Genomic DNA, 27,124 nt, shown 5'->3' on the forward strand with positions numbered 1-27,124 from the left:
GCACGCTAAATTATTCCCGCGCGGAAAGATCCTCGGCGATGAGAGATGGAGACGCGCGCGCCGCGTCGACGATATCTCGCGATGGCTTATTACGGAACGATTTTCATGCGATATCGACGGCAGCTCGTGTACAAGTCATGTAAAGCTGATATCGTATCGTTCTTTTGCATGATGAGAACGTGTAACACGCACTTACGCGGCGAATCGTGTCAGAATCGAAGTGGCCGCCGCCGTCGAAATTTATAGAATTAAGTACCAAGAAAATTACGAAGCTGTCGATCATTGTACGCAAAGATTAATAAAAATGTAATATGACATTTCAACGAACGAACGTTCATTAAATTGTTACGAGTTGTATATCGGTTGTTACGATATTCTGATAAAGTTATATCCAACCCGACAGATGAAAAATTAATACGAGCTGCCGTCGACATCGCATGAAAATCGTTCCGCAATAAGCCATCGTGAAATAAGTGTCAAACATCTGTGATGTCACATTTAATCCAAAACATTCAAGTATATCACATCTAATACTAAAAATATTGTCCTCTCTAAGCATTCGTTTATCAGACTTTCTCAGAGTTCAGATATTTTTTTGTACACGGAGATGAATAACTCTTAGATTCAAATTGGTATTTAGCAATAAATGCGAAGCACAGATATGGACTAATGTGTGTTTATGCCGATCGGTCAATCGTGCGATATCGCGTATCAAAGTATAGAAACGCGTCGCGCAGTCTCGCTCATTACAATCGCAAACGATCGAAAACTCAAGTACGCACGACGCACGACATCGCAACGCGTCTCTCCTTTTCGATATTTCCCCCGTCTACGCCAATTTACGTAACGTCAGGAGACTTTTTTTTCCAATTTCCCGCAACCGCCTCGACTGGTGCACGTTTTCCTCGTGCATTTGTGCGATTTGAAATTAAAACGTCTTTGAAAGATCAAGGAGGAATCGGATCAGACAATTTTGAGACCCTAGAACGCCATGTGTACTTATCCATTAATATTAATGATCTACATTCTGCGCAATTCTACACTATATAATGCGGAAAACTACATAATCGCCGCGGGGAAACATATGGATTGGAAATATAGTCTTCATTATCAGAAACTTACACAATCCTCATCTAATATGTGATACATGTTACATATAATAATGTTACAATCTAAATTCTAAAATAATCTTTGTCAACTTATAAAAAAATATTAAATTGTATACTTTATTCTGTATACTATTACGAAAAATTTTTCACATGTACCTTATGCATTTGATATTCAATCCATAAAAAATCTCCCTCCTTCCTTTACAATTCCAATTATAAATCCCATTAAATATATCAAATCGGAATAAAATTAAGTTTGTTCGCCGCTTAAAGATAGCCTTTGCGGCTGATAAAAAAGTGCTCGCCGGCTCAAAATGACCGGCTCGGCCGTTCCAATGTTAAAGACTGCTTTCGCGGCACGATCCGGGATCGAGAGAGGCGCCTCGAGCTAGTATCTCGTTAAATCCAGCCGATATTAGACGCGGCAATAACAACCGCCGAGTGTTTCGTAATAATTCGCAAGCGCCGTTACGACGTCGAACGCGTTACGTCGTCAAGCGCGTATACACTTTTTTCGAGCGCGCGATTCCTCCCGCGGGGCGGACGCGGAACGGAAAGTGAGAACGATTATCTCCCTCGATGAAAAACCGTCCACAGCCGATTTCCGTTCCGATCGCGTGCTCGCACACACGGGAAAACGCAAATTGCACGCGAGTTATTCTCACATGCACAAGTTGCGACTGTCTGATTCACTCCTCTTTCGCGCGATCGTTGCGTCTACATACTTCCCGACGCCAAGCAGGCGCCACCAATTTTCATATTATCCTTCTCTCACAGCAAAGATGATTAATTTTCTTTAATAAGTATTTTCCGTGATAAAACCAGAAATCATGTTCTTAAACTTCAAGTTAAGGCATTTTATATATTGAAAATTTGCGAACAAAGATAATTGTAACATTTTATCCATTTTGTTAAAAGTAAAATTTTATTTTCTTCGTTAAATTTTTAATACTTTTAATTTCTTCTTTCGTTTTTCCTCCCCTCACATTATTTTCAAATTGAAAAATCCAGTTATCTTTCTTTAGCTCTTTTCTGCTTCTCACTCGGTCTCTCTCTCTCTCTCTCTCTCTCTCTCTCTCTCTCTCTCTCTCTCTCTCTCTCTCTCTCTCTCTCTCTCTCTCTCTCTCTCTCTCTCTAATTTTAATGTGATAAAAATATAATCATTCTTTATTACTTACATATCATTTTCCATTCTTAGTATTTAAAATTTTTGTCCTCGTCCTTTTCATTCATCCGAATAAAGAGAGCGTGTTTGTTTGTACTTTGCGCTCACCTTTTTCTGGGACACTCATTATAACACTGCCGTTGTGATATATGTACTCGGCAAAACAGTGATCGCTCTCGTCCGGATGCTCGAACGCGACCACGATGAATTGCGGTCTGACCTATATACGGACAGGAATCGCGATTGTTCGCCGTCTCGAGCCGCTTGTCTAGCGCCGCCTGAGCTCGCACATCAGTCTCGCATATTTATTTCTTCAATTAAGTGCAACGTAATGTCTACAGGCCGTACATAATCGGCCTGATTTAATGCCGAAGTAAATACCGCTTCTCTGGCAAAAGTATGGGGCAATTTTTTTTTTACCAGTTCTGACAAATGTCCTTGCGATTGAAAAAATTCAAGGAACGCATTCCGTCAAATGCATTCATAAATATTGCGTAACGCGTGATAGATGGGCTCTTAAGCCGCGTTGTGATAGATTTAATAATTCCAATAAGCAAAAGCGAAGAATATGTAAGGAATAAAAAGATATGTATAAAGAATAAAAAGATTGTTACCAATAAATAACGAAATTTTTGTTAAGAAGATATTTTATAGGGGGTTCCAAATTGGTTAAAAGAATTATAAATAAAGTGGAAGATGGTAAATCTAAAATAAATATATATAATCATTGTCCATCACGCGTTATTAAAATCTAAAATCCGAACACAAAAAATCTGGTAATTTATTCATCAATTCTTCTTGGTTAAATTAAAATAACAAGCTAAACACATTAACTCAAAATTCTCAGAAATTCTAGTTTTTCTGATTTCTACACTGATTAAAATTTCCAATCTCAAGTTTTTATCTAAACTAATTTAATTTAACCGCTATTTGTTATTACACCCTTGCAGGGGACCACTGCGGCCTGGAAATCGCTTACGAGCATTTGCTGCCGCGATTTCCGGCGTCCCTGACGACGGGACCGTTCGGCGGCGTGCGGGGCCGGGACTTCCTCTGCGTTCAGTGCCTAGACGGCACGCTTCTCTTCTACGAGCAAGAGACTCCCACCTTCAGCCTGGTTCTCGGGAATCGGCTGCTGCCGGAGCCGATCGTCTACGTTTCGCGGAACGACATCTTCGTGACGCCGAGCTCCGCGTGGATCCTCGAATGCTACAGGCAGGTTATTCCACTGTGCCGTTCCGAGTAGCCCGTCAATGAACACCTGCCGGTGTACAGATAACGCGGCCGCGATGTATCGGATTGCCGCCTCGTCTTTCAGGATTATGAGCCGAGAGGACGAATGAAGAGATACACATATATGGTTCACTGTCATTAGACTCGCAACAATGATGAGAGAAAATTCCTTTTCATTGTCAAAAGATTTGAGGATCTCTTTAGAATTCGATATATATATAAAAAATATAATTTGCCATATTCTGCAAAATCATTTCCAATTATTTGTACAAAATCCTCAAGATTGTCGATTCGATGCACATTCGAGCAAAGTTGTAACGATAATAATGTAAAAGTAAATTAAATTAAATTAAATTAAAAAAGAAAGAAAGAAAGAAATTAAAAAAGAAAGTAATAATGCAAAAGAAAGAAAATATCTCTATTAGAAAATTTGTAAGTTTGAGAAACATATTTTTTTCGTATTTTTAAACTTCGAAGCGCGATTTATATATTAACGCTAAACGAAATAAGATTATCGCGAATTATATGTGTCTTTTTCGCGCAGGTATAAGAGCATGGCGGAATTTGGCAGCAAGGATCGCTCGGAGGAACCGAGGAACCTAGAACCGGACTGGAGTTACAATATCGGGGAAGCCGTTCTCGATATCGACGCCGTTACCTTGAGCAGCTTCGAGGTCGGGATTCTCATACTCGGCGAGAAGAATCTGTACTGTCTGAAAGACAATTGCGTTACGCTGAAATACGCGAAAAGGCTCGAATACAAGGCACTCTGCTTTCAAGCTTACGTGATAGGTAATTGACAGTGGATTTAAGAGCTTTTCGAGAAAGAGAGAGAGAGAAGAAGAGAAAAGACAAAAAGGCAAATTAAATTTTGAGCACATTTTCTCAAAAAGAAAAAAACAAAAGGGTGAAACGGACAAGTGGAGGGAAAACCTCTCGGGCTAGTAGCTGGCGTGCGATGCGACACGCCTAATTAACTATTTTAACAGATAGAAAATAAGTGTGCTAATTGAGCGCGATGCTTGTAGAACCGGATGGCAAGCTGATGGTGCTCGTAATCGCTGACACGAACACCCTGATGATTTACGAGGGCACGACTCTTAAGTGGTCAGCTCAGCTGCCTTTTACTCCGGTCGCCGTAACTCGAGCGCATTTTCAGGTAACCGATTGCATAATTCTATAACTCGTATTCTTGCTCGGCGCGACAGTTCACGGTGTTACCTCGTAGAAAACGCCATTGAGAAAGGAAGATCCCTCCCTGTTTAAAACTTGAACATCACGATCGGTTTAATCTTGTAACATCTATGATTTACTTCTCAAATAAAAAAATTGGTATGCAAAGTTACGTGACACAAGCATGAAAATCATATTTACAAATAAAATATAGATTTTTCTTTTAATTTTGCATCTTAATTCTTAAATACATAGTAGTACCCCATGTAGAAACTCGCACTTTTAGCTTTTTTTTTTAAAGACAAACGCTGATGAAGGAAAACTAATTAAAATCATTTTTTGTGTATATCATTTTTAATTCTTTAAAATATGTGTTATACGATTAAAAAGTACATATTAGGCCAGTCATTTTAGGTTTTCTGTTCAAAAAAATTAGTAACCACTATTTTTTTTTAATCGCTTTATTTCGTTGTTTTAAATAACATATTAAAAATAGAGAACGATACCGTGTGCGCTAAAAAAGTTATTCAAGGTCAAAGGTCACGAAAATCAGTTTTTTGCAAAAATCTCGTTTTGTATGGCTCGGAGGTCAATTAAGGTGGTTACAAAAAAGAAATATCATGAAATTCTCTACAAAAATGGTTCTATTCATTTTTCACGTACGATGAACCGTTTGCGAAATACAAAGTGACGAATGTGTACGTCGAGCGTTGTATCCATTTCCGCACCACCTTTGAGGTAAGATACAAGGCGCGTTTTTTTTTACATGGTGTCCCCAGTAGACCTAATCCATGTCAAATGTAAAAATATTTTTTTTATTTAATCTCTAGCTTCATCATTTAAACAAATTACGTTTCATCATCTTCTTCATGAATGTCATGTATTTCATCAACAGGTTCTTCTAGTTCTACATCTTCGTTATCTTTATCATCTTTACTCGTGTTTGTTAATAAAAGATCAGTAGGATCAATCTCATCATACTCAGCGGAATAATTATCGGACGTATTAGCAGCAGAAGCTTCAGGCATGGCATTAAGACATGATTGTCCATGACAGTTGCCGCATACAATGGAGCAAGATAATCCGATTTTCCTGCATCCGCAGTTTGCACCGCATCCTTTTGTACAATTGCAAAAAATAGTATTAAGAATACTGTCCGGCGCAGGTGGTAACAACGTTGTAACGGACTCCAAAATATTGTTATTTAAGATCCCGCCCCACTGTTGTGGATCTATATCTTTTCCCAGCCATGTTTGGACCTGGTAATATACACGGTACAGGTGTTGTTGAGCTGCTGCAGTTGTAGGTGGAAGCGATTGTAATTTTACAGCAGTATTGAACGTAGTCGATTTCGCAAAACTCAAGTACCGATAGTTATCAAGAGATGTTTCCGACTTAGGAGCTCCATACATCGCCAAAATTATCCGTTCTCCATTCTCAAATATAAGTTGTTGAGAGCAATTTTCTTGTTGAAAAACTTCTGCAGCTTGATATAAATCAGGACGATTTTCAAAGATTTTTATTGTTTCAAGTTTTCATTATCACATCCGGTTATTGCATGTAGCAATAAAATATGTTGCTTACAATGAGGATTTTTGCAATTGTACAAAAGGATGCGGTGCAAACTGCGGATGCAGGAAAATCGGATTATCTTGCTCCATTGTATGCGGCAACTGTCATGGACAATCATGTCTTAATGCCATGCCTGAAGCTTCTGCTGCTAATACGTCCGATAATTATTCCGCTGAGTATGATGAGATTGATCCTACTGATCTTTTATTAACAAACACGAGTAAAGATGATAAAGATAACGAAGATGTAGAACTAGAAGAACCTGTTGATGAAATACATGACATTCATGAAGAAGATGATGAAACGTAATTTGTTTAAATGATGAAGCTAGAGATTAAATAAAAAAAATATTTTTACATTTGACATGGATTAGGTCTACTGGGGACACCATGTAAAAAAAAAACGCGCCTTGTATCTTACCTCAAAGGTGGTGCGGAAATGGATACAACGCTCGACGTACACATTCGTCACTTTGTATTTCGCAAACGGTTCATCGTACGTGAAAAATGAATAGAACCATTTTTGTAGAGAATTTCATGATATTTCTTTTTTGTAACCACCTTAATTGACCTCCGAGCCATACAAAACGAGATTTTTGCAAAAAACTGATTTTCGTGACCTTTGACCTTGAATAACTTTTTTAGCGCACACGGTATCGTTCTCTATTTTTAATATGTTATTTAAAACAACGAAATAAAGCGATTAAAAAAAAAATAGTGGTTACTAATTTTTTTGAGCAGAAGCCATATTTTCGTCTAAAATGACTGGCCTATATACACTCAACTATCAATTCTATATTTGTGTAAATTTATTATCACAGGCGTCTACTATACATATTTTGTTCAGTAATATTTAATTGCCGACTTTAATCGCTTAATAACGAAAGAAAGCGAAAAACAAGAACACAAATTCTAGTAGGTACTTGTAAATCGGATATAGCACGAAAATACGGGACATATTTAATCAAAGGAGATTTTGTCATGTGTCGTAACATAGAGTTTGAAACAAGAAATTAAAATTGATTAGAAAACATATATCCATATACCTACAGTTTCCGGATTTTTATATATATAAAATCAAAATAAAAATTAATTGGTATAAACAGTGGTATCTTTTTCTTATTATATCGGTTATACATATATAATAAAATTATATCGTTGTTTCATACTTAGTGTTATTAACACAATGTCGAGATTTTTACTTCTGTTTTCGGAATAAATCTTGCTATTATCAAGCGGAACAGAATTATCCAGAAAAGCATACAATAATATATATAAATTTACGTCTATATACATATATTATATATGTATATATAAATTTAATTAATTGCAACAAATACACATTAATATCTATAATTGTAAAGTGTTATATTATATAATATGTTGTAATTAATTAAATTTTACGAAATATTTAACTACTTATTAATAATGAGTTAATGTATTAATTCTCATACATGATATTATTAGATATCGATGTTATAAAATCAATTCAATTTTGTGACATATTCATAATGTACGTATTAAAGAATGCACAATATTACATTTATCATGATATTACAAAAAGATGATTGATAAACGAAACAAGGTACATAAATTAGACCATATAATTCGAATTGTCTTATTATATATACCTTAGTTTACATATGTCATCTCTTACAATTTCATGAAACGTGCATATAAATATTTTACATTGACTGATTTAATAATACTAGACACCACAGACGCGCGCTTCGCGCGCGCTATTTAGCTTTAACATTATGCTATTACTATTACACTATTAACTCCTTGATACACACAACTGTCAAAATATACGATGACAGCTGCAAATGAAATAAGCGCAACGAGAGAACCAACCGGCATCGCGGAAAAGCGACAACAATAAACTTCGATAGATTCGAGTATCGACTTTACGTGCCTTTTTTAGATATGATAATGATGATGATGAATGATGATGATGATGATGATAATGCTATTCAACGATATCAGTATAGCAATATTTGTGCTAGCTACTGAGAAATCATATATTATGTATTTGTCACATTTAAAAGAGTTATCTTATATATACATGTATGTATATATTTGTCGTTTATTATCGACATAATTTAAGTTTATACCACTCCATTTTATAAAAATACAGATATTTGCCGTAGAGAAAGAGATAGAGAAAGATTAAGATTCCTCTTTGTCAATGATTTAATTGTTTAGAAATGTAAAGATGTTCTCTATTCAAGCGTTTGAGGGGCAAAAGACAAGTGATCCATCTTGCCGAATACAGGAATTACTACACTAGCGCGCTAGGGTAGTAATACCTATATTCGGCAAGATGGATCACTTGCCTTTTAAAGACAAGACGGATAATCCAAGTCGGAACCTCGTGCTGGCCCCTCAAACGCTTGAATAGAGAACATCTTTACATTTCTCTTCATATACATATGTATTGCGCACGTGGATTATACACATTGTATATGGGACCTGCAGTTTGACGCCGATTCCGAACGGCTATATTTTTTAGAGAAGTTCTCTTGGCAAGACATACTCTCGGTGGTTTGCCATTGCCTTCCGAGAGGAGAACAAGCGAATATAATTTTTCTATCTCTACCGGGAATCGAACCCGGGACCTTTGGCTCAATAGACCAGTGCGCTGTCTACTGGGCCACGCTCGTCCATCTTTTCAATAGCTTTCTTTAAAATTTATTAATTCCGCGTAACGACGCGTTTTATACATGTTTTGTGATCAGAAAGTGCTCACTTTCCTGTTTGTATTTAATAAAGTTGTGATTTGCTATTGTAATATATTATAATATTACAATAATATTATTTAATAACATATAATTTTTTGTGCGCGCTAGGGTAGTAATACCTGTATTCGGCAAGATGGATCACTTGTCTGTTAAAGACAAGACGGATAATAATCCAAGTCGGAACCTCGTGCTGGCCCTTCAAACGCTTGAATAGAGAACATCTTTACATTTCTAAACAATTAAATAATATTATTCTAATACACTAGACAACAAAATTATCGCAACAAAAATTTACGTCAAAAATTTGCCCAACTTCAAATAAGCATAACTCCGCGAAAAATGTCATATATGAAAGATTTTTTTTTTCATTTTAAAGGGTAAAGTCTGTACTTTAAGGAACCATGTTAGATTTTGAATTTAGCCTCCCCCACTCCCGCCGTTCTTCCAAAAGTAAGGACGTGTTACGTCTCCAAAAAATTGCATATTTTGACACATTCTACGGAGTAGAATGAATTTTTTTCGTAACTATCATGGCAACCATCGTAAAATATGGACTTTTCCCTGCAAATTAAAAAAAAATTAAGTCCGTACGATTTTTTTTCGCCGAGTTATGGCTTATCAAAGTTACCTATGCATTTTTGTGCATTCAATTACCGCCAACATTAGTATTACCCGATGAACACTACGGGGAGGTTATTTGTCGGATTTTGTCTATCGTGTATGTGTGTGTGTGTGTGTTAGCAGAGATTTGCGCAAACTAATTTTTATTCAAACGAGGCATTGTTACGATTTTGTCTTTTGTTTTCCGAATGAGCAATACAATACACTAATACAGTGACTGCAATACTGTGAAGTTTTGTAATACTGAAGTAAGTAACTTCACAGTACATTACTTCTGTAAGTAACTTCACAGTATTGCAGTCACTGTATTGTATTGCTCATTCGGAAAACAAAAGACAAAATCGTAACAATGCCTCGTTTGAATAAAAATTAGTTTGCGCAAATCTCTGCTAACACACACACACACACACACACACACACACGATAGACAAAATCCGACCAATAACCTCCCCGTAGTGTTCATCGGGTAATACTAATGTTGGCGGTAATTGAATGCACAAAAATGCATAGGTAACTTTGATAAGCCATAACTCAGCGAAAAAAAATCGTACGGACTTAATTTTTTTTTAATTTGCAGGGAAAAGTCCATATTTTATGATGGTTGCCATGATAGTTACGAAAAAAATTCATTCTACTCCGTAGAATGTGTCAAAGTATGCAATTTTTTGGAGACGTAACACGTCCTTACTTTTGGAAGAACGGCGGGAGGGGGGAGGCTAAATTCAAAATCTAACAATGGTTCCTTAAAGTACAGACTTCACCCTTTAAAATAAAAAAAAATCTTTCAGATATGACAATTTTTCGCGGAGTTATGCTTATTTGAAGTTGGGCAAATTTTTGACGGAAATTTTTGTTGCGATAATTTTGTTCCAGTGTATTATAATATATTACAATATCAAATCACAACTTTATTAAATACAAACAGGAAACAGTGAGCACTTTCTGATCACAAAACATATATAAAACGCGCCGTTACGCGGAATTAATAAATTTTAAAGAAAGCTATTGAAAAGGTATCAAATTTATATGTGACAGAGCTCACCTTTTTCCATCTATAAGCTCGTTGAATTCACCGGATAAAATCGCAGCTAAACCAATTGCTGAAGTAGTGTCGAAAACCCTCTCTTCTTCCAGCAGCCGTAGCCGGTTGGTCGCTATATTTATAAACGGACTTTTTACTTCGACAATTTTGTCAAAATAACGTTCTCCAATATTATTGTAATCAATTTGACTATCATACCAATCGTATTCTAGTATAAAGTCAGGTCTAACGTCGTTATCCGACATTGTTTTTGTCCTAATTAATTTAACTAAAGAATCTTTTTTTTTTACTGGACCACCTAAAAATTGAGATTACAAAGTTTTCACGTATTTGAAAAGAGAATGCAACCTTCTTAATTTGAGTTAATTTGTGGCTCATTACATCGAAACGGCAACATTTACAATATGCTGTTATAAAAATTCACGTGTTTACTTACAATAATCTTCACATCTCGATTCTGATAGCCTTGTCTAATAGCCAAAATGCTTTAAATATTTGCTTTTAAATTTCTTGGCGTCAAGATACTGCTGCGTCTCTTGATAATACTATAAGACAATAATAATAATATAATAATATATAATAATATAATTCATTTTCTTCATTGAAACATTTTCTATGTATTTATAATCCAGTTTTCTTGTTTAAATTATTATGACTGTTTTTTAAATCAATTTTAAGTAACTATGTATATCGTTACCTTAAAATCTCGCTTAAAATTGACATTTACCTATAAAATGTATAATTAATAAATGTATTTTATAGAAAAGTGATAATGAGGCAGCAGATCCTTTTCTAAAAAGGAGATGTGAAGTTTATTGTTGTCGCTTTTCTGCGATGCCGATTGGTTCTCTTGCTGCGCTTACTTCATTTGCAGCTGTTATTGTATATTTTGACAGTTGTGTGTATCAAGGAGTTAATAGTGTAATAGTAATAGCATAATGTTAAAGCTAAATAGCGCGCGCGAAGCGCGCGTCTGTAGTATCTAGTATAAAAAAAAGGAGATGAGGATTATTTATTAAAGCTACCATTACAAATGACAAAAAACTGAACAACCCAACTACACGCGATTAAGTAGCCCATCAAAAGACGAATTAAAAAAAATGCTCAAAGAAGCATACACAGAAATTGAGTTGTCTAAGAAATCGAAAGGTAAGTCTTAGCATAAAGGATTTGAAATATTTAATAATATATTGTTAAAATATGTAATATGATTAATGTGATTAAAATTTTGTCCAATTTTTATACCGTGAAGTTTAGGTATCACATTATTTTACTAGATCTAAATATAAAAATTTTTTATGAATTTTTATTGATCATTTAATTTTTCTTGTTCCTATTGATCATTTAATTTGTTGTTTTTATTTCTATTTATACTTTTAATCATATAATAAAGTCATAATATTTGTCAATATAATTTTTGTGTCCAATATTTCTAAAATTTATTTTCTTGTAATCTTTATCTAACTTATATGTTAATTTTATTTTTTATTTAATCTTCTTCCTACCTTTCTATCGGTTTAACGCCTACCTCGACTCCTATTTCCCTCTAAAACTCTCGCCTAATTATCCGCAGCTCTCACACGCATGCACAACACACACGCTCCACTAACCAAGTCCTATTTTTTATTTAATCATTTGTATGTAATTTTTGAATTTGTCACTTAAATTATTTAATATATTTGAAATTAATTTTTTAATGTAGATGATAATTATATATAATGTTCTCTGTTAATGTGATATTATATCACAATATGTATAATATGTTTGAGAAAAAATTAAAGAAATAAAATTTTCTAAAGATGAAAAATAAAATTTTTTTCAAGTTTTTGATCATGAATGTAATTATTATACCAAAAACAAATGCATCAATAGAATAACTATTTTTTATTTAAATATTCAAATTAAAAGATTTTTTATTGTTTATTTGTATAGCCGAAGTGGGACATTCAAAGTCTGCCACTGCCCAGCCGTTAAAGTTACCTTCACAAAATTATGTTACCTAACTCAACTCAAGTGACATGTATTTCAAAAAAAGATGTAAAATCTTTAAATTAAATTGCGCCAATTGCAAAGAGAATATGTATATATATTGCTTTTAAAAATAATTCTTATGCAACTACTTTTAAAAAATAAAACCCAATATCTTTGTGTTCCTATTCAAGGGTCTTCCTATTCCAACCCAAGTGGTAATAGCTTCTTAATTCTCCTTAACAAATTTTTAATGTTACAAAGAATTATTTTAATCACAAAGAATTAAAGAAGTAACAGTACAAAATAAAAATATTTAATTAAGAAAAAGGTTTAAGAAAAATAATTGATTTTCTTTAGATTCTTGTAAACCTTTCAAAGGAGCAAATCCCGTCATAACAATTTCCTATTGTTACTATGTATTAGGGTGAATAATTTTTACTTAAAGTTTAATTAATTTGTAACGTAACATTAACACTAATTAATGTTGCATTAAAAATTTCTCACACGTTTTTCTTGGAGGATGTAATACATTACGATACATTCACAATTGATAAAAAGAAACAGTATCACTATTAATTTATTAAGAACTGTATCATTATTAATCGTCTTGCAACATACATATGCATACGTATACTTTTATCAAAAAGGAACTTTGATTAAATTCGTAGCGAAGATTAGATTAACGATGACCTATTCAGCCGTACTTTATTTTGTCATTTCGTCTCTGCTAAGAGCATCGAAATGATACAGCAATATAACGATGGTCGATATGTTGCATCCGACGAGGCAACTATTAATCTTCGACAAGAAAAGACTAGGAGAAAAAAATTATCGATTGTCGAAAAGATTGTCTTATCCAGACAACGATATTGAATAATGACGTAGAAAATATGGGAAAATTCTTTTTAGAAGAGGGAGAGAAAGAGAAAAAGAGAGAGAGGACCTCGATGGAGCGCGTATCTGTACGTTCACCATGATAGCCCGCAATCAGAGCCGATGACATTTGACAAAGAAGCGAGCCGAGACCTTCGCTATATCGGGGTATCCTCTTCCGTGTCGCACTATCGGCACCACCAGTCATTGTTTCTCCGACATTATTTCAAGCACGGATCTATTGTGTCCTTGCTACCAGAATCCTCTTCGGTGTAACTTCTACGCTATATTTTAAAGAAGCGAATGAGGAATAGAGGTCTTGAGTTTTTACAACGATAAATCTTATACAACTTGTTCTACAACTCTTTTTCTGTAGGATTCCCCAGATATTATAAAACAAAAATATATCTCGAGAAAAATTGGTAAAAATATAAATGCAAGTTTTTGCTAAAAATGTTGAAAATATCTATCGGGAAATATATTTTTCGCTGTAAATTCAACATTAATTTCGCTCGTGTTCCGCTGATTTCTATTTGTCGTCTGCGAAGGCCGCGTCAAATGCCAACGTAAAATGATAATCAAATTGCTCGAGAACGTGTTTGACCATCTTACGGATTGTTCGTTTAGGAATTTTTGAAACCGCAAGAGAACTGGCGAGAAAAAGAAGCGGAGATAAAGGCGAAGAGCTCGCGTGGCGATGACGATCGAAAGAAACGCTCTCAAGGCTTTTAGCATCGGCGTCGGCAATGAAAGACCGACCGGGAAAGGAAAAAACCGCAAGAGAGTGCAGGGAAGGACGAGGAGTCCGGCAATTATCACCCTGGTTTTATCTTATCGTCCTGCCGCAGCTAGCGCGCGCGGCCAGCAAGGTTGCCATTGTTGTCTTTCCGGAGGACACAGAGCGCGCGAATTGCTGGCTAATTAGCTTAATACCGAGAACTCCGCTCCGTTAATCAGCGAACTATCGTCGCGGCAAACTGGAGTTGTTCCGCGTATACATACGCGCCGCCACACACGAGAAAATGCTTAGAAAACCGCCTAAATCAGCCGGACGTCAGTATGCCATGAAAATAGCGACGAATATATGATTATTTTTATCTTATCTCGCGCAATGACAAAAGCAGAAACAGCCTTTCAGTTTGCCGCTACGGAAAGAATCCGCTATAACCGTTCGAACCGAAGTCCTACACGTAAAAAAAAACCGATCTGACACATTCTTCTTTGAAATGGAGAGAAACGAAAGTTGGTGTACGCATATTGCCACGGTCAAAAGTACATGGTCGTACTCGAATCACTTTAATTTTTAATTTTAAAGGTCAGATCACTTTTACGGGCAAGTCTTTAATTTAGCTCTCATATTGCTCTTGCGCATCCGCGAGATAATAACTATGATGTTACAGGCCATTCCAGGTTTCCCGCGGTTCTGCTTCTTTTTTATCTACGGTTTCTTTGACCAATTTGAGGCTGATTTTTCCTTTTGCGGCGTTGCGACTGTAATTTAGAGTTTGATATTTCTTTTTTTAGCACTTAGACGGAGCGATCGTCGCTCTCTCCGAAGAGGGCCAGCTAGAGGCTTGCTACTTGGGCTCGGAGCCGTCGTTATTCATCGCGCCTCCTCTGCATCGGCGCGGTTACGATTACGTAGCCGCCGAAGATGAGCTCATGGAGCTCCGCAAGTTGGCGAAGAGAAATAAGGCTTCCGGTATGAATCAATATACTTATAACACTCATCAATATACTTAGCGACACAAGCGACGAATCAGCTATCGAGAATTTCTCCAAAGAGCAAATCATCCATTTCATAATTAAATTTTACAAATTTAAGCCTTTATTAACAGAATTAATTATTTTACGATTGAAACTATAAGGCAATCAACTCAGTGACGTTACCATGGACGCCGAGCTGATAATATCCGTGACTGTGTCCGCGGATCTCGAGCCCTGTCCACGCGGAAACCAGGACGACTCGAAGGACGACTCGGAGGGTCGTAATTTAATGTGCAGGATCACCATAGAATTGTCCACGTACACGACGCTACGCGACGTTCAAGTGTGCGTGGACGTCTCCAAGCCGTTCGTCGCCGAGAAGGATTGCCACGTTATTACCAATCTTTGTAAGCGAGTCACGTAAAGTTACATATTTACGGCGCGAAGTCTCGAACAAGAGAATAGCGGCTCCGGAACAATCCGGGACAAAATTAAAACGCGACGGATGAGAAATAGGACGACACTGTTGCAAAAAAATGCATACTCTCCGCGTATCATTTTTTATTCCTCGTAATCGAAATGGCAGAATTGTTAGAATATCGATATTGGCTAATTTGTTGATATGTCACTTGGCCAATTAATCGTGCGAATGCGAAGGTGACCGGCACGTTCTGCGCACGATGATCTACCCGACGACGAATCTGCCGGCGATGTCGTCGGACGTGAGAATCACGGCGAGCTACGAGACGGCGGATCGTGGGAGCATGCGCGTACTTCAGAAGACGGCCCAACTGCCCCTGAAGATGATGCTGAGGGCCTGCCCACCCGAGAACACGTCCACCTTCACAGCGACCATCAAGTGCAGTGAGCCCCTCGTGGCTTTTAGCCAGCTGTTTCCCGGTAAATCCATCGGCACCGTCGTTTATAACTACCCCTCGTCCCTCTCGCCACTCGCGCGACCAGGGCTGCAACCGCGATAAAACTATTCCCTCGAATCTACCGTCGACAAATTTTTCTGTGGTTTCGCACGATAAAATTACAGCAAACTCCGCAAAAGTTCCTTCAATAAGATTCACTTAATCAAAATTTAAAAAATTGTATATTACGAACATGGCATTGCATCAAGATTGAAATAATTGAAATAAGATTTTATTTCGTTTCCGTATTTATCATAAAGAAATATCGCGACGTAGTAAAGTTATGTAAATTCTTCTCTTTTTTGTCGCAAAGGAAATAACGCGTATCGTCCTTAATAAAATTATAGATAATATATGCATAAGTTGTTTGATATAGTCGCCATTATATAGTCAATGCGATAGAAAAATGTAAGCAATATATCTAAAGTTTAGCGTATAACATAAAAATCAATTTTCATGAATGTCATAGATTTATGAATCGTGGAGAAATTGCTTGTTTACAGATGCGACATTATAGGCCGCAGCTTTGTGTTGCCGCCCTGTTGGTCCCATCGCCGTAAAGGATTCCCTAAAAACTCACGGACATCTTTTTTACTCCCACTGCCCCGCTGTTCCCCGTCGGAAATTACGGGCTAGGAAATTGTGGATAGAGAATTAGGATGTCTCGTTTGCGAACGGCGATATTAAGGAATCCAGTCTCTCTCTCTTTCTCTCTCTCTCTCTCTCTCTCTCTCTCTCTCTCTCTCTCTCTCTCTCTCTCTCTCTCTCTCTCTCTCTCTCTCTCTCTCTCTCTCTCTCTCTCTCTCTCACACACACACACTCTCTCTCGTTCGTGGTTTTAAACGCGCGGCATCTCGGCCCACCTAATACGATAATCAGGCATCGCGGGGTCTCAGGAACCTTACCCGGACCTCTTCAATCACGGCGCGCATTTTCTTCCTTTTATCGGCCTTTCGACTTTAAGCCTCGCACACCTGGTAGATTCGTAATTTAAAGTCGGTAAAATTCTCGTTAAGTGAATTCCTTCCCTCCCATGAGACCGCGCTCATCAAAAATATCAATGTCTTGTGTCTCAATATATGTCTGACACGGAATACAGAGAATACCCCAAAATTATCAACCGTAATTTTCGTCACAAATGTTTTAACGAATCTAAACTTTTTTAAGAAAAATATCGAAAGATATTTTTTGTTGCATGTATTTATAAAGTTAAATGTTAATTATTTCGGTCATCAAAATCGCTAAATAAAGATAGCGGAAAAGTAAAGATCGTTTAAATTTAACTGAATAGTTGAATTTTCTTATTTGTTTTCTCCCCAGAAGTTCAGAAGTCCGCGCGAAGATTTTAATTTACGATAATTCTCTTCTTAATTCTAGAGTTTACAGGAGACATACAGAGGCAAAATTGGAACGTGCTTGGCTTGCAGCACGTGCAAACTGGCAGCGTGGTGACAATCGTTTCCGGCGCAACCAGCAATCGATACCGAGTGCAATCGAACGATGGGCTTTCAATGGCCTTGGTGGTTCAGCAGCTGGTGAACAGGCTCAAAGACAAGGCCACCGGAAATTTTACGACCGCCATTGCGCAAAACCACATACAGCTGGTCCAGTCTCAGATGGAGGCGCACTATCATAGTCGCCAGAAGGCGGACAAAATCGCGGTAATTTGTTTAAATGAAACATTAACCACACCTAATTTTGATATGATCGACTACTAGCTTAAAGAAATATTCATACTTATATTAATATACATAAATGTATTATGTCACTAAATGTAATCATTTATTTATTTGCTTTTAGACAAGATATCTAATCTATTTTATCTCTAATTCAAAATTCTATTTCCAAATGCTAAATATTTGTCATTCCCTCACTTTTTAATTTTTCGACTTTAATTTCAAGTTTTATCTTTTATCTTAAAAAAAATTAGAGCTTTAATAAGCTAAAAATTCTTCATAAAGATTTTGCACAGATATATGAGAATTTTCAGAATTTATTTTTCTTATGTCTACTCTAGTTCTCTCTTTCCCTCTCAAGCTCGTGCTTTCGTCGCCCTCGTAAGATTTAAGATCAGTTTTTCTCGCAGTCGCACGACGACGATGATGATAGCGTTGGCGGCGTCCGATTCATTAACATCGCCGTTGCCGTCGATTAATTACCCCCGTTTCTCTCTTCCTCAGCGTGTTTTTTTTTTTGCTCAAGTACAGAGTGAGATCGGGCTGTTGTCGACCCAGTTGAGAAACATCGAGAGGAGGATGCTGCGCGTCGTGAGGGAGCGGAACACCCGGTCTCTGGCCGCGACTGGACTGCCGTTCCTGTTGGAGTCGACCTATCGCGCGATCTTCGCGCTTCTGGATGATCTCGCGATCGCACGAACGGTAATTGACCAATGTCCCATCCTCCCAACAACTGGTCCTCTTCTCTTTACAACGTACTCGTTCGCTGCAAGATCGATCTTAGCCTTTAATCAGGCTTGTGTTGAACTGAAGCACGGTCCAACGCAAATCTGATTTCGCAAGTCTTATCATAAAATTGTTGAGATAGTTCGAAACGATTCATTGATTTTCGTAAACAAACTTTCATTTATTTCATTTATGCCTATGCAGTTAGTCTAGCGCCTAGTCTCTATTTGTTACCTTAAAAAAAATTATATATATATATATATATAAAGTTGTGCGCTATCTTAGCACTATTTTTAATATTAAAACAGCAAGAAATCTTGCTGCCAAAGATGGTACGAAAGTTGATCTTTAATTAATTTAAATTATTTTTTAGATGGAAATTGAGATATAAAAATTCTCATTTCTGTTATTTGTAATTAATTCAAAGAATTTCAATTCATAATTTTTATGCATCCTCGTAAGACAACTGCAACGAGCACCCTCTGAACCGGCGCTGCATGCAACTCAACCGTAGTCTCAGAATCTGCTTGTCTGGGATAATGCTCGCGAGTCGCGCACGCTGTAATTGCCCGCTGTAGTTGCCCTCGCTTATTCACCCGACGCTGACAGCGACGGCGAGCGGCGACCATAATCTCAGCCGTATATAAAACACGCGAGAGCCACTTGGCCGGCCGATCGCGGCCGATACGCCACGTTTTATCGCGCGCCAATCTGGAAGCGGAGATGGCAATCGCACCGATGCAGCGATGGCGGTTTCGCGAAACCGTATCAACCGTGCCCGTGATCGTTACTCGATCCCACTCGTCGCGCTCGAGTGGCTTATTATTTGCGAGATTTATGGCACTCCGGGGAAGGGAATTCGATGTAAGCGCCGATCCGCGCGATATGCGAGAGAGCCATGTTTAGTTAGGTAATGAAGGGAAAGACAACGAGACGCGAGAAGGATTGTTTCGCTTAAACGACTGAATTTAAAACACAAGGAAACAGACAAATAAAAAATAATCAATACGAATTTGCCTTGTGAAATTTTATGAAGCAATTTTATAATCTCCGAAATCATTGCTGAACTTCTTCCTATTCTCTCTATTATGCCTATATGCGGATTCTTACGAGGAGCCATCAAGAACTAATCCGTGACAACCGACACGCTGCGCTGCAGAGAGTAATCAGAGAATTAATTTAAAATTAATTATTTGTTACCTATTTCATAGAAAGTAACGAACGCGAGAGAGTAATCTTCACTCATTCCTACATTGCGGGAGTATATTGAAGTAAATGACTGTAAGTTAATTCATATTCTCATTCTAGGGATTAATTTTTCTTCGGAGATTATTTTAAGGACGACTATACACACACACACACACACACACACACACACACACACACACACACACACACAATCAATCGTTGCAGTTTCAATGCACTTAATCTTCAGTGGAAAACGTGTAATTAATATGTAAGGGAAGTGAACTATATATACAGAGAAGCGCGTCTGACCTCGTGAAAATTATACCGGTTTCGATTCCTGACCCAAATCTCGGTTCGCATCATCCGGACAGATTGGCGACGTGCAGTCCCGTCCAGTGCGGCGTGATGTAACGCGGTAATTGGGCTGTTACAGGAACGGGAACGCGCCGGCCACGGTCTGCGGTGCGTCGTGAGGTTACTGCTCCTGCTGTTGCGGCTCAATGTAAACGACGATAAGTACGCGATGCTCGAAGCCGCGATCGGATTCGAGCCGCAGCTGCGCGACGAGCTCGTAAGTACTATCGCGACGCGCAATGGTCGATCTCTTCGCTCCAAGTGGCTAAAATATTCACGACATCCGACTACTAGAGAAGTAGTGGTCTCGATTTAATCAAAATCCACTTGATTAATATATATTCAGCTGGTTAATAATTAACTGATTAACTTCTAGATACATTGGTTTCTAACGACTGTTATATACACTTTATAATATTATAGGATATTCCTTTCATAGAAAATATAATTTTAACCATCTGAAAGAATTAGCTTGATCATTTGCGCCGTCATTCATAGAGAAATCTCGTTGCTGCGCCGTTTGTAAATTATCGCAAATGCCGCAAATTGCTACTATCTTCTATAACTTCATTTTTCGATAAGCATTCGATCGATTTGTTCCTCAGGACTGGGAAGAGATCGCCGATGTCAGCCTGAGCGCTTTTCTACGGTCCACGTCGAGAAAGGGCACGAGTCACCTGGACGCGAAGCCCGCGTCTGCGTTAAGCAAAATGACGTCCGCCAAAGAATTCGCGAAGTTGAAGAAACGTCTGGTACACGCGATTGAACGCCTCGACAGCTGCCGAGAAGCCGACACGGTCGAGAACGAACAATTGGAAGCTGGCGCTTCTTCTTAAAAATCGTCACAATCTATCTTCTGCAAATCTTCGAACGTATTCTCTCAAGAGCAGCGAACAAGTCATTTAGAATGTAAAATTAAATTTTTCATCGGAATTTGCGATCGAGATAATTAAAAAACTTATCGTAAAAATGTGACAAGTTTCCTTAACTCTTTTGTCGCGCAAACTTAACGTAGAAAAGGAAGAAAGATAGCAAAAAAATAGAATCTGAATTCTGTCAGGCGAGCTCCCGAGATTCGTCGACAAATGATCGATTGTTTCAGCATCCTTAATGAGATCTCGAGGAATATTACCGTGCGTACTGGGCGTAGCTTGGCGCCGTTGCGTGTGCATATATATATATATATATCGATACGCTACGCAGGTGCAATACACGCGTATTTATGCATGGATACGCCAAGTCGGACAGGCGCGGTTTTACGTAAGTCCATACACGCGCCGGGCGGCGCGCGGCGCGCTGCGGCGATAATTTTATTCCACCGCCTGCGGCATATTATTGAAATAGGCGAAGTCGAACAGCGTAACGTATAGTTTGAGTGATTCACTAGCTGGCGCCACGATTCCGCTTTTTCGAGGCTAATTAATGGGAAGAATGTACGGAGACGGGAGGGTATATGTGTTTAACTCGACGGGACCAATAACAGCCACGCGCTTTGTTCGCGATAATTTTCCTACGAGAGCGTTCTCTGTGTAATGTTATGCAAAGTGCTTGCCCCGCGTAGAATGGAAAGGATCGTAAGAATTTTTCATCCCGAGCCGCGCGCGCGCGCGCGCGCGCACACGCTATTCGATATCCCGCCGCGACAATAAAGAGACGCGCAACTTATCGAACGATTACTAGCGTTGTTACTAGCAGCTGCGCTTCTGTTGATTCTTCCGTTATCGAGGATTGTAATGAAATCAATAAATTCCCAGAATATTAAATCAATAAATCCTGTCTGAAATATATCACCGTGATTGTAGCAGATTCTACTGTAATAGAACGTTGAATTAAAATTTATAATCTCTCATCTTTCTATTAAAAAATGTACACATAAGATAGATTATGTGTTTCTTATTAATTTTTGCTATAAACGCCGCGCGAATGCTTTTTCCATTTAAAGATTAATAAAGACGATTAATATCAATTTTTATTTTTTATAAGTTTGAATAAAAATTAATAAAGTTTAATGGTTTTCGATACTCGAGTCGCCACGCGTGCATCGCGCTGATTCATACGCGACGTAAAAGACCTCTCTCGCGCGCCGCGCCGCATGCAGATGCGTGCTCCGCTCCGTACGCGGCTTCCCACGAGCGTGAAGAAACAAATAATCACGAGGCCCGAGTAACCTTTGCCGAAGTGCTCGGCAAATATTTAGACGGCAGCACTTTTCCGTTGCGGCCACTGATGTAACAGATTGAAATATTTGTGGCCGCAGCTTTGCGGCTTCGGATAAACGTCTCGCGGATAACATTGGCGGATATACACCGCCGGGTATCGACGCGTAAACAATGCAACAATGTTGCAATGATGTAAACCTTTACATAGGCGTGATGTTTAATTATATTGGCATACTGTCAATACAAATCGAGCGCAAGGTTTCCCAGAACTGACTTTATCCTGCTTTAGCTTTTCAATAATGGGTTTTTCAATATTAATGGAATTCTTATCTCGAGAATTGAGAGAAGTTATTATTTACTACAGCTTTTCGATATTCAACATTAAATCTCGATAACTTATACAGTCTGAATTAGACTTTGTAAAAATAAAAATTTGGATTTAAATAATACTATTAAAAACCTGAAAGCTATTAATACTCCGATATAAATTCGTTAAGAACGCATTAAGTTCACAGTTAAGTATAATTAAAAAAAATCTGTTATAAAAATAAAAGTCATTCTAGAATATTTTATTATTCTTAGGATATTCTTGACGGCGAAGAGTTGATTTTCCGAGAGAAATACAACCGGAACGATCTCTAATATACGCATCGCCTTCGTAATTTCCTTGGGAAATCTAAAGAAAGCGATCGCACGTCAAATTTAGCTCGCACCGTGTTATTTGGCACAGCAACGCAAAAAGATACACATATGTAGATGAAGAAAGATGCTGCTTTCAACAGAATATTCCCGTGTCTCAGGCGAAACGATCGATCAATCGATCGCCCGAGGCACGTTACAGGCTCGGAGAAAAAAAAATACGGCAAATCGATAAACATGCGGAATAAATCGGCGACATCTCCGAAGGTGTGGAAAGAAAATTACGGGCTGTATACTACTATATCATTTTATCGCTGCTTTGCCGGAGGAAATTGAGAAAAAACCCTGACGGTTGTCTCGTATCTTACCATCGCCGTCATCGCCACTTCGGGAAAAGGGCGGAGAGTTCATCGAGAAGGTCAGGGTCCGACACATCGTATTGCCGCGTTTCCAGTTTTCCAAGTGATGGAACAAACGATGAATCGCGCGGTCTATTCCTTATTATTATCCAATCTAACGTCATGAATCTAACGTTCTTGTAAATATAATAGATTACGTACCGATGCAATCGATCGAAAGTACAAATATAGACGATGTTTGGACAGAAATGCTTTGGAATTTATGAAAGCGATCCGAAACTTTTACGCATAAAATGCGTACAGATGTTTTTATAAACTTTGTATACAATTTCCTTTCCTTCTCGATTAATTTGATACCAACTTTTCTGCAAAAAGTTAAATACCGTCTTTTTCACTTTTGATTTGCTTGATTTAATATTAGATTATCTATAAATAAATCTGGCTTAAATCTAAAATAAAATTTCTATTAAAAGTTGTCGTAAAATTGGGCAAAGAATACCATTTCGGTATAAGCTAAAGCCGACATCCTTGCTATGAAGAAACAGTTAAAAATTATTCGAAGAATTCAACGTAAAACCTAAAACTCTCACAAGTACCTAAAAAATCTCAAACACTCCAACCGATAACTACTTGATATGTACTTGGCTTTTAAAAAAGATTTAAGTGCGAATTGTTATTGAAAACAGAACTCGATGCCGTGCCGCGAGCACGATCGCCCTTTGCATTATGCCGCGAATATACGAAGCTAATAGGCCGAGAGGCCTAGAGTGACCGACTCGCTTACATCTTTCTATTGCCATCCGTTGAAAAAGCCACTTGACTTCCCGCTGGCTTGTGTAAACTCGCGGCGGCATGGCTCGCACAAACTGCGGTAGACACGTAAAAGAATGCTGCGGACGAGTTAGAAGGACGATAAACGAGACAAATGGGGGTGAGAGAGTCCGAGGAACGTACCTGAGAGGAAGTGCTGAAAAAGGTTTCGCGTGTTACGTGTTTGTCACTCGACGCCACGAGAGAGATGCGACCTTTCCTCTAACTCGTCGCTTCCGACAATCGCCATTCGTTCCTCGAATTAACTTCGACAAAGATTATTATACTCGCAATGAATGACTTCGGGAAAAATAAGACTCCGCTGGATACAAAAGAAAAACGCTTATTATTCATGATATCCCTCTTTTCCAGAAAATATCAGCAATTTTGCAAGAATTAAAAAATAATTTATTGCTCGATTTATTATTATTATTATAAAGATATTTTTGAAAGGCAAATCCGAATCATAGTGTAGGATATTGGGAAAACTGCAGAACCTGTAAGATAGAATATTTAAGACTTTCGACTATCTTAAGACATTTTCAACTTAAATAGATTATTATAAAACAATATTAAAAGCCTAATCTGCAGAGTCGTCTGAACTATCTGGAATCTTGCCTCAGTGAATTCCTGCTCAACGGGATGTGAGATGTCCTCTGTTCGAACAAGACTCGAAAAGACAAGTCAAGAATGTCTTACTCTGACAGCAAGAAGACCGAAAAGCTAAGACATATATTATGGAAAGACAAAAGAAAAGATAAATCTTACCTAAAAAGTACAGATGACTCACTAACAAAAAATCACATAATAACACCCTTTGCCCTTTGCTGAGTTTATTTTGAAAAACCTACTAAAAAATAATTTTTTATTAGTCATCATTTTTATTTATTACATATTTTATTTAAGTAAATAGAAAATGTTTCAATATACGGTCTAGATCTTTTTGTGTTTATATAATAATATTTTTTGCGTGAATTTATATACATTTTTCGCTTAGCAAACTACGCGCCGATTACTGTCAGTCTTAAAACGTATATCTTTAAAACCACTGCAAAGGATAGTTGCAAAAAATTATTATATATTAAGCACAAAAAGATTTAGCTCAACCGTATATTGACACATTTTCTATTTATTTGATTGTTATCATAACGATCATGTCTCGTTCATTATGATATATTTTATTTATTCAGTCTTACATTTTAGATTATAAAGTTTTATCGAATCTTAATTCGCAAAGCCTAATTATTCGCACGCGTCTTTCGAATGTGGTATATGAACACTGTGTCCAAAATCCGAACGGCACGCAAGTACGAGTATATTACATATTCATCAATTGACACGTAATAATTACAGTCGCAACTGGGGCGGAAAAACATACTCGAAGCAGTACCCGAACGAAAAGAAAAAAAGGTGGTATGATAACATACGATTAACTCTCTTCTGGTACATTTTGTATATCGCTGATTCTGCTTAAATTATAGAGAATTAATAATCCCTCGAGGAGAATGGTCGTGGCAGAAAGCAATTTTTCTGGTAATTTTCTGCCGCAACAAAAACACGCGGTTTCTCATAACGTCGTCATCGTTTAAGTGAAACTTTTAAATTTCCGACGCGCAATAAGGCATTACTACGATTCAACGCTCTCTCGCGAGATAAGTGGCGCAATTTAAGAGGGGTCTCGTAAATAAACGATTTTTGCAGACGCAAAAAGGCGCATCTCGCGCGACGACGGGACGGTAGTCTGTTCGCCTATCGGGGTCTTTAAACGCTATTAAATTCCGAACGAGAGCGTGCGAGCGAGCGAACGGCCTTTCGTCTTCCTTCGGTCACCCCACCGGATTACGTGGAAACTCGCCTGCGGCTTTGCGCGATCGACCTTCCCGGAAGAACCTCTAGCAGGAGATCCGACATACAGAACGGCTTCCTGCGATCTCCGCATGAGAACGCGGCGGCCCGAGCGAGGAGAGCCGCGCGATTATGTATAGGATTCTTTTGTGCCCCGACATGCGTCTGCGATATGCGCTCCGCCGCGCCGCGCCGGCCGCCGCAGATCCAGATAGGTGGCTTTTTAAATGCGCGCGTTTCTCGTATGCGCGCACGCAGAAAAACTGGTCCCGAATGAAGATGCATATTGTATGGGCCGCGTAGAAGCGGAATCGAATACACGCGATCGCCCGTGAACAGACTATAGGGAAGTTAATTGGTACACCGGGCGGAAAAAAACGATGCTGCACCGAGGTACTTGGAAACGCGAAGCCTCAAATCGACTTTCAGAGTCCGAAGAAAGTACTATTAAAACATATGATGAAACAAATTAATTATCTTCCTAACTTTTAGTTCGTTACACAAATAGTCTAAGTAGATCATCCATTCTTCATGTGTTTGTTCATTCATAAAGTCCATCATTATCTGAAATATTTAGTATATTAAAATATACTAAATCTTAATACCCTAAAAACATTTACCAATCATTCGCTGACGAATTCAGTTAATTCCCGAAATTCTTGAAGGAGCATACCTGTCTCACAAGTCAGTTCATTATTGAGCATCTTTTTAATAAAATCACTTCAAAATTTTAAATATTCAAGTTGCGGCTCTTTAGCGCAGCTCTTTACAGCTCATCTCTACAGCTACTGATGAGTCATTAGCGAAGCATGAAAAGGATAAACAAAGCATTTCCGACCAAAAAACGTTGCTTATCAGATGTCAGAGATAACATTTATAACTGTAAATAATTGTGTACTTTCCATGAAAGACGAAAGATTTGTCCTCATACCTTTGGAAAAATTTAAGTTATGCTTAAAATATTTTCTTATATTATCACAGGTAAAAGAGATAATGGTATCTCTGACTTCTACACTGTACTTCTACCTGCAATTGTTTCTTTAATCGTTACATACTTTGTAGAGATTCCTGACTACAACACATTCCTGAAGAATGAACAACTTCCTCCACACAGAACAACTAGGAATCAATGTACAGTCATGATACACAAATTTGACACGTTAACGGGGTGCTTCAGAACTGGTGATATAAGCGGGGAGGATAAATAATTCCATATGAAAAAATATGTCGAAAATGATTGTAGAA

At 37.8% G+C, this 27,124-nt stretch overlaps 2 protein-coding genes across 3 annotated transcripts in view; one reads left to right on the plus strand and one right to left on the minus strand.

Moving 5' to 3' along the window:
- LOC139775281 (dynactin subunit 5-like) overlaps positions 1-2,473 on the minus strand; it is a 26,640-nt gene extending 24,167 nt beyond the window's left edge. For both annotated transcript variants that reach the window (XM_071711157.1, XM_071711156.1), the window contains exon 1: positions 2,288-2,473. The gene's annotated coding sequence lies outside the window, so the exon portion shown is untranslated. The remainder of the gene's footprint in view (positions 1-2,287) is intronic.
- LOC139775276 (protein PTHB1) overlaps positions 1-21,936 on the plus strand; it is a 25,089-nt gene extending 3,153 nt beyond the window's left edge. The window contains exons 3-12 of the mRNA XM_071711147.1: positions 3,225-3,489; positions 4,052-4,299; positions 4,536-4,666; positions 15,024-15,201; positions 15,368-15,613; positions 15,864-16,106; positions 17,501-17,784; positions 18,331-18,501; positions 20,147-20,284; positions 20,673-21,936. Of these exons, the coding sequence (XP_071567248.1) occupies positions 3,225-3,489; positions 4,052-4,299; positions 4,536-4,666; positions 15,024-15,201; positions 15,368-15,613; positions 15,864-16,106; positions 17,501-17,784; positions 18,331-18,501; positions 20,147-20,284; positions 20,673-20,903 (2,135 nt within the window). The 3' untranslated portion in view covers positions 20,904-21,936. The remainder of the gene's footprint in view (positions 1-3,224; positions 3,490-4,051; positions 4,300-4,535; positions 4,667-15,023; positions 15,202-15,367; positions 15,614-15,863; positions 16,107-17,500; positions 17,785-18,330; positions 18,502-20,146; positions 20,285-20,672) is intronic.
- The last annotated feature ends 5,188 nt before the right edge of the window (positions 21,937-27,124 follow it).

This window comes from Temnothorax nylanderi, unplaced genomic scaffold, assembly GCF_030848795.1.
Source record: "Temnothorax nylanderi isolate EJ_2023f unplaced genomic scaffold, tnyl_v1.0 TNYL_tig0095_pilon, whole genome shotgun sequence".
Classification (NCBI taxonomy): Eukaryota; Metazoa; Arthropoda; class Insecta; order Hymenoptera; family Formicidae; genus Temnothorax; species Temnothorax nylanderi.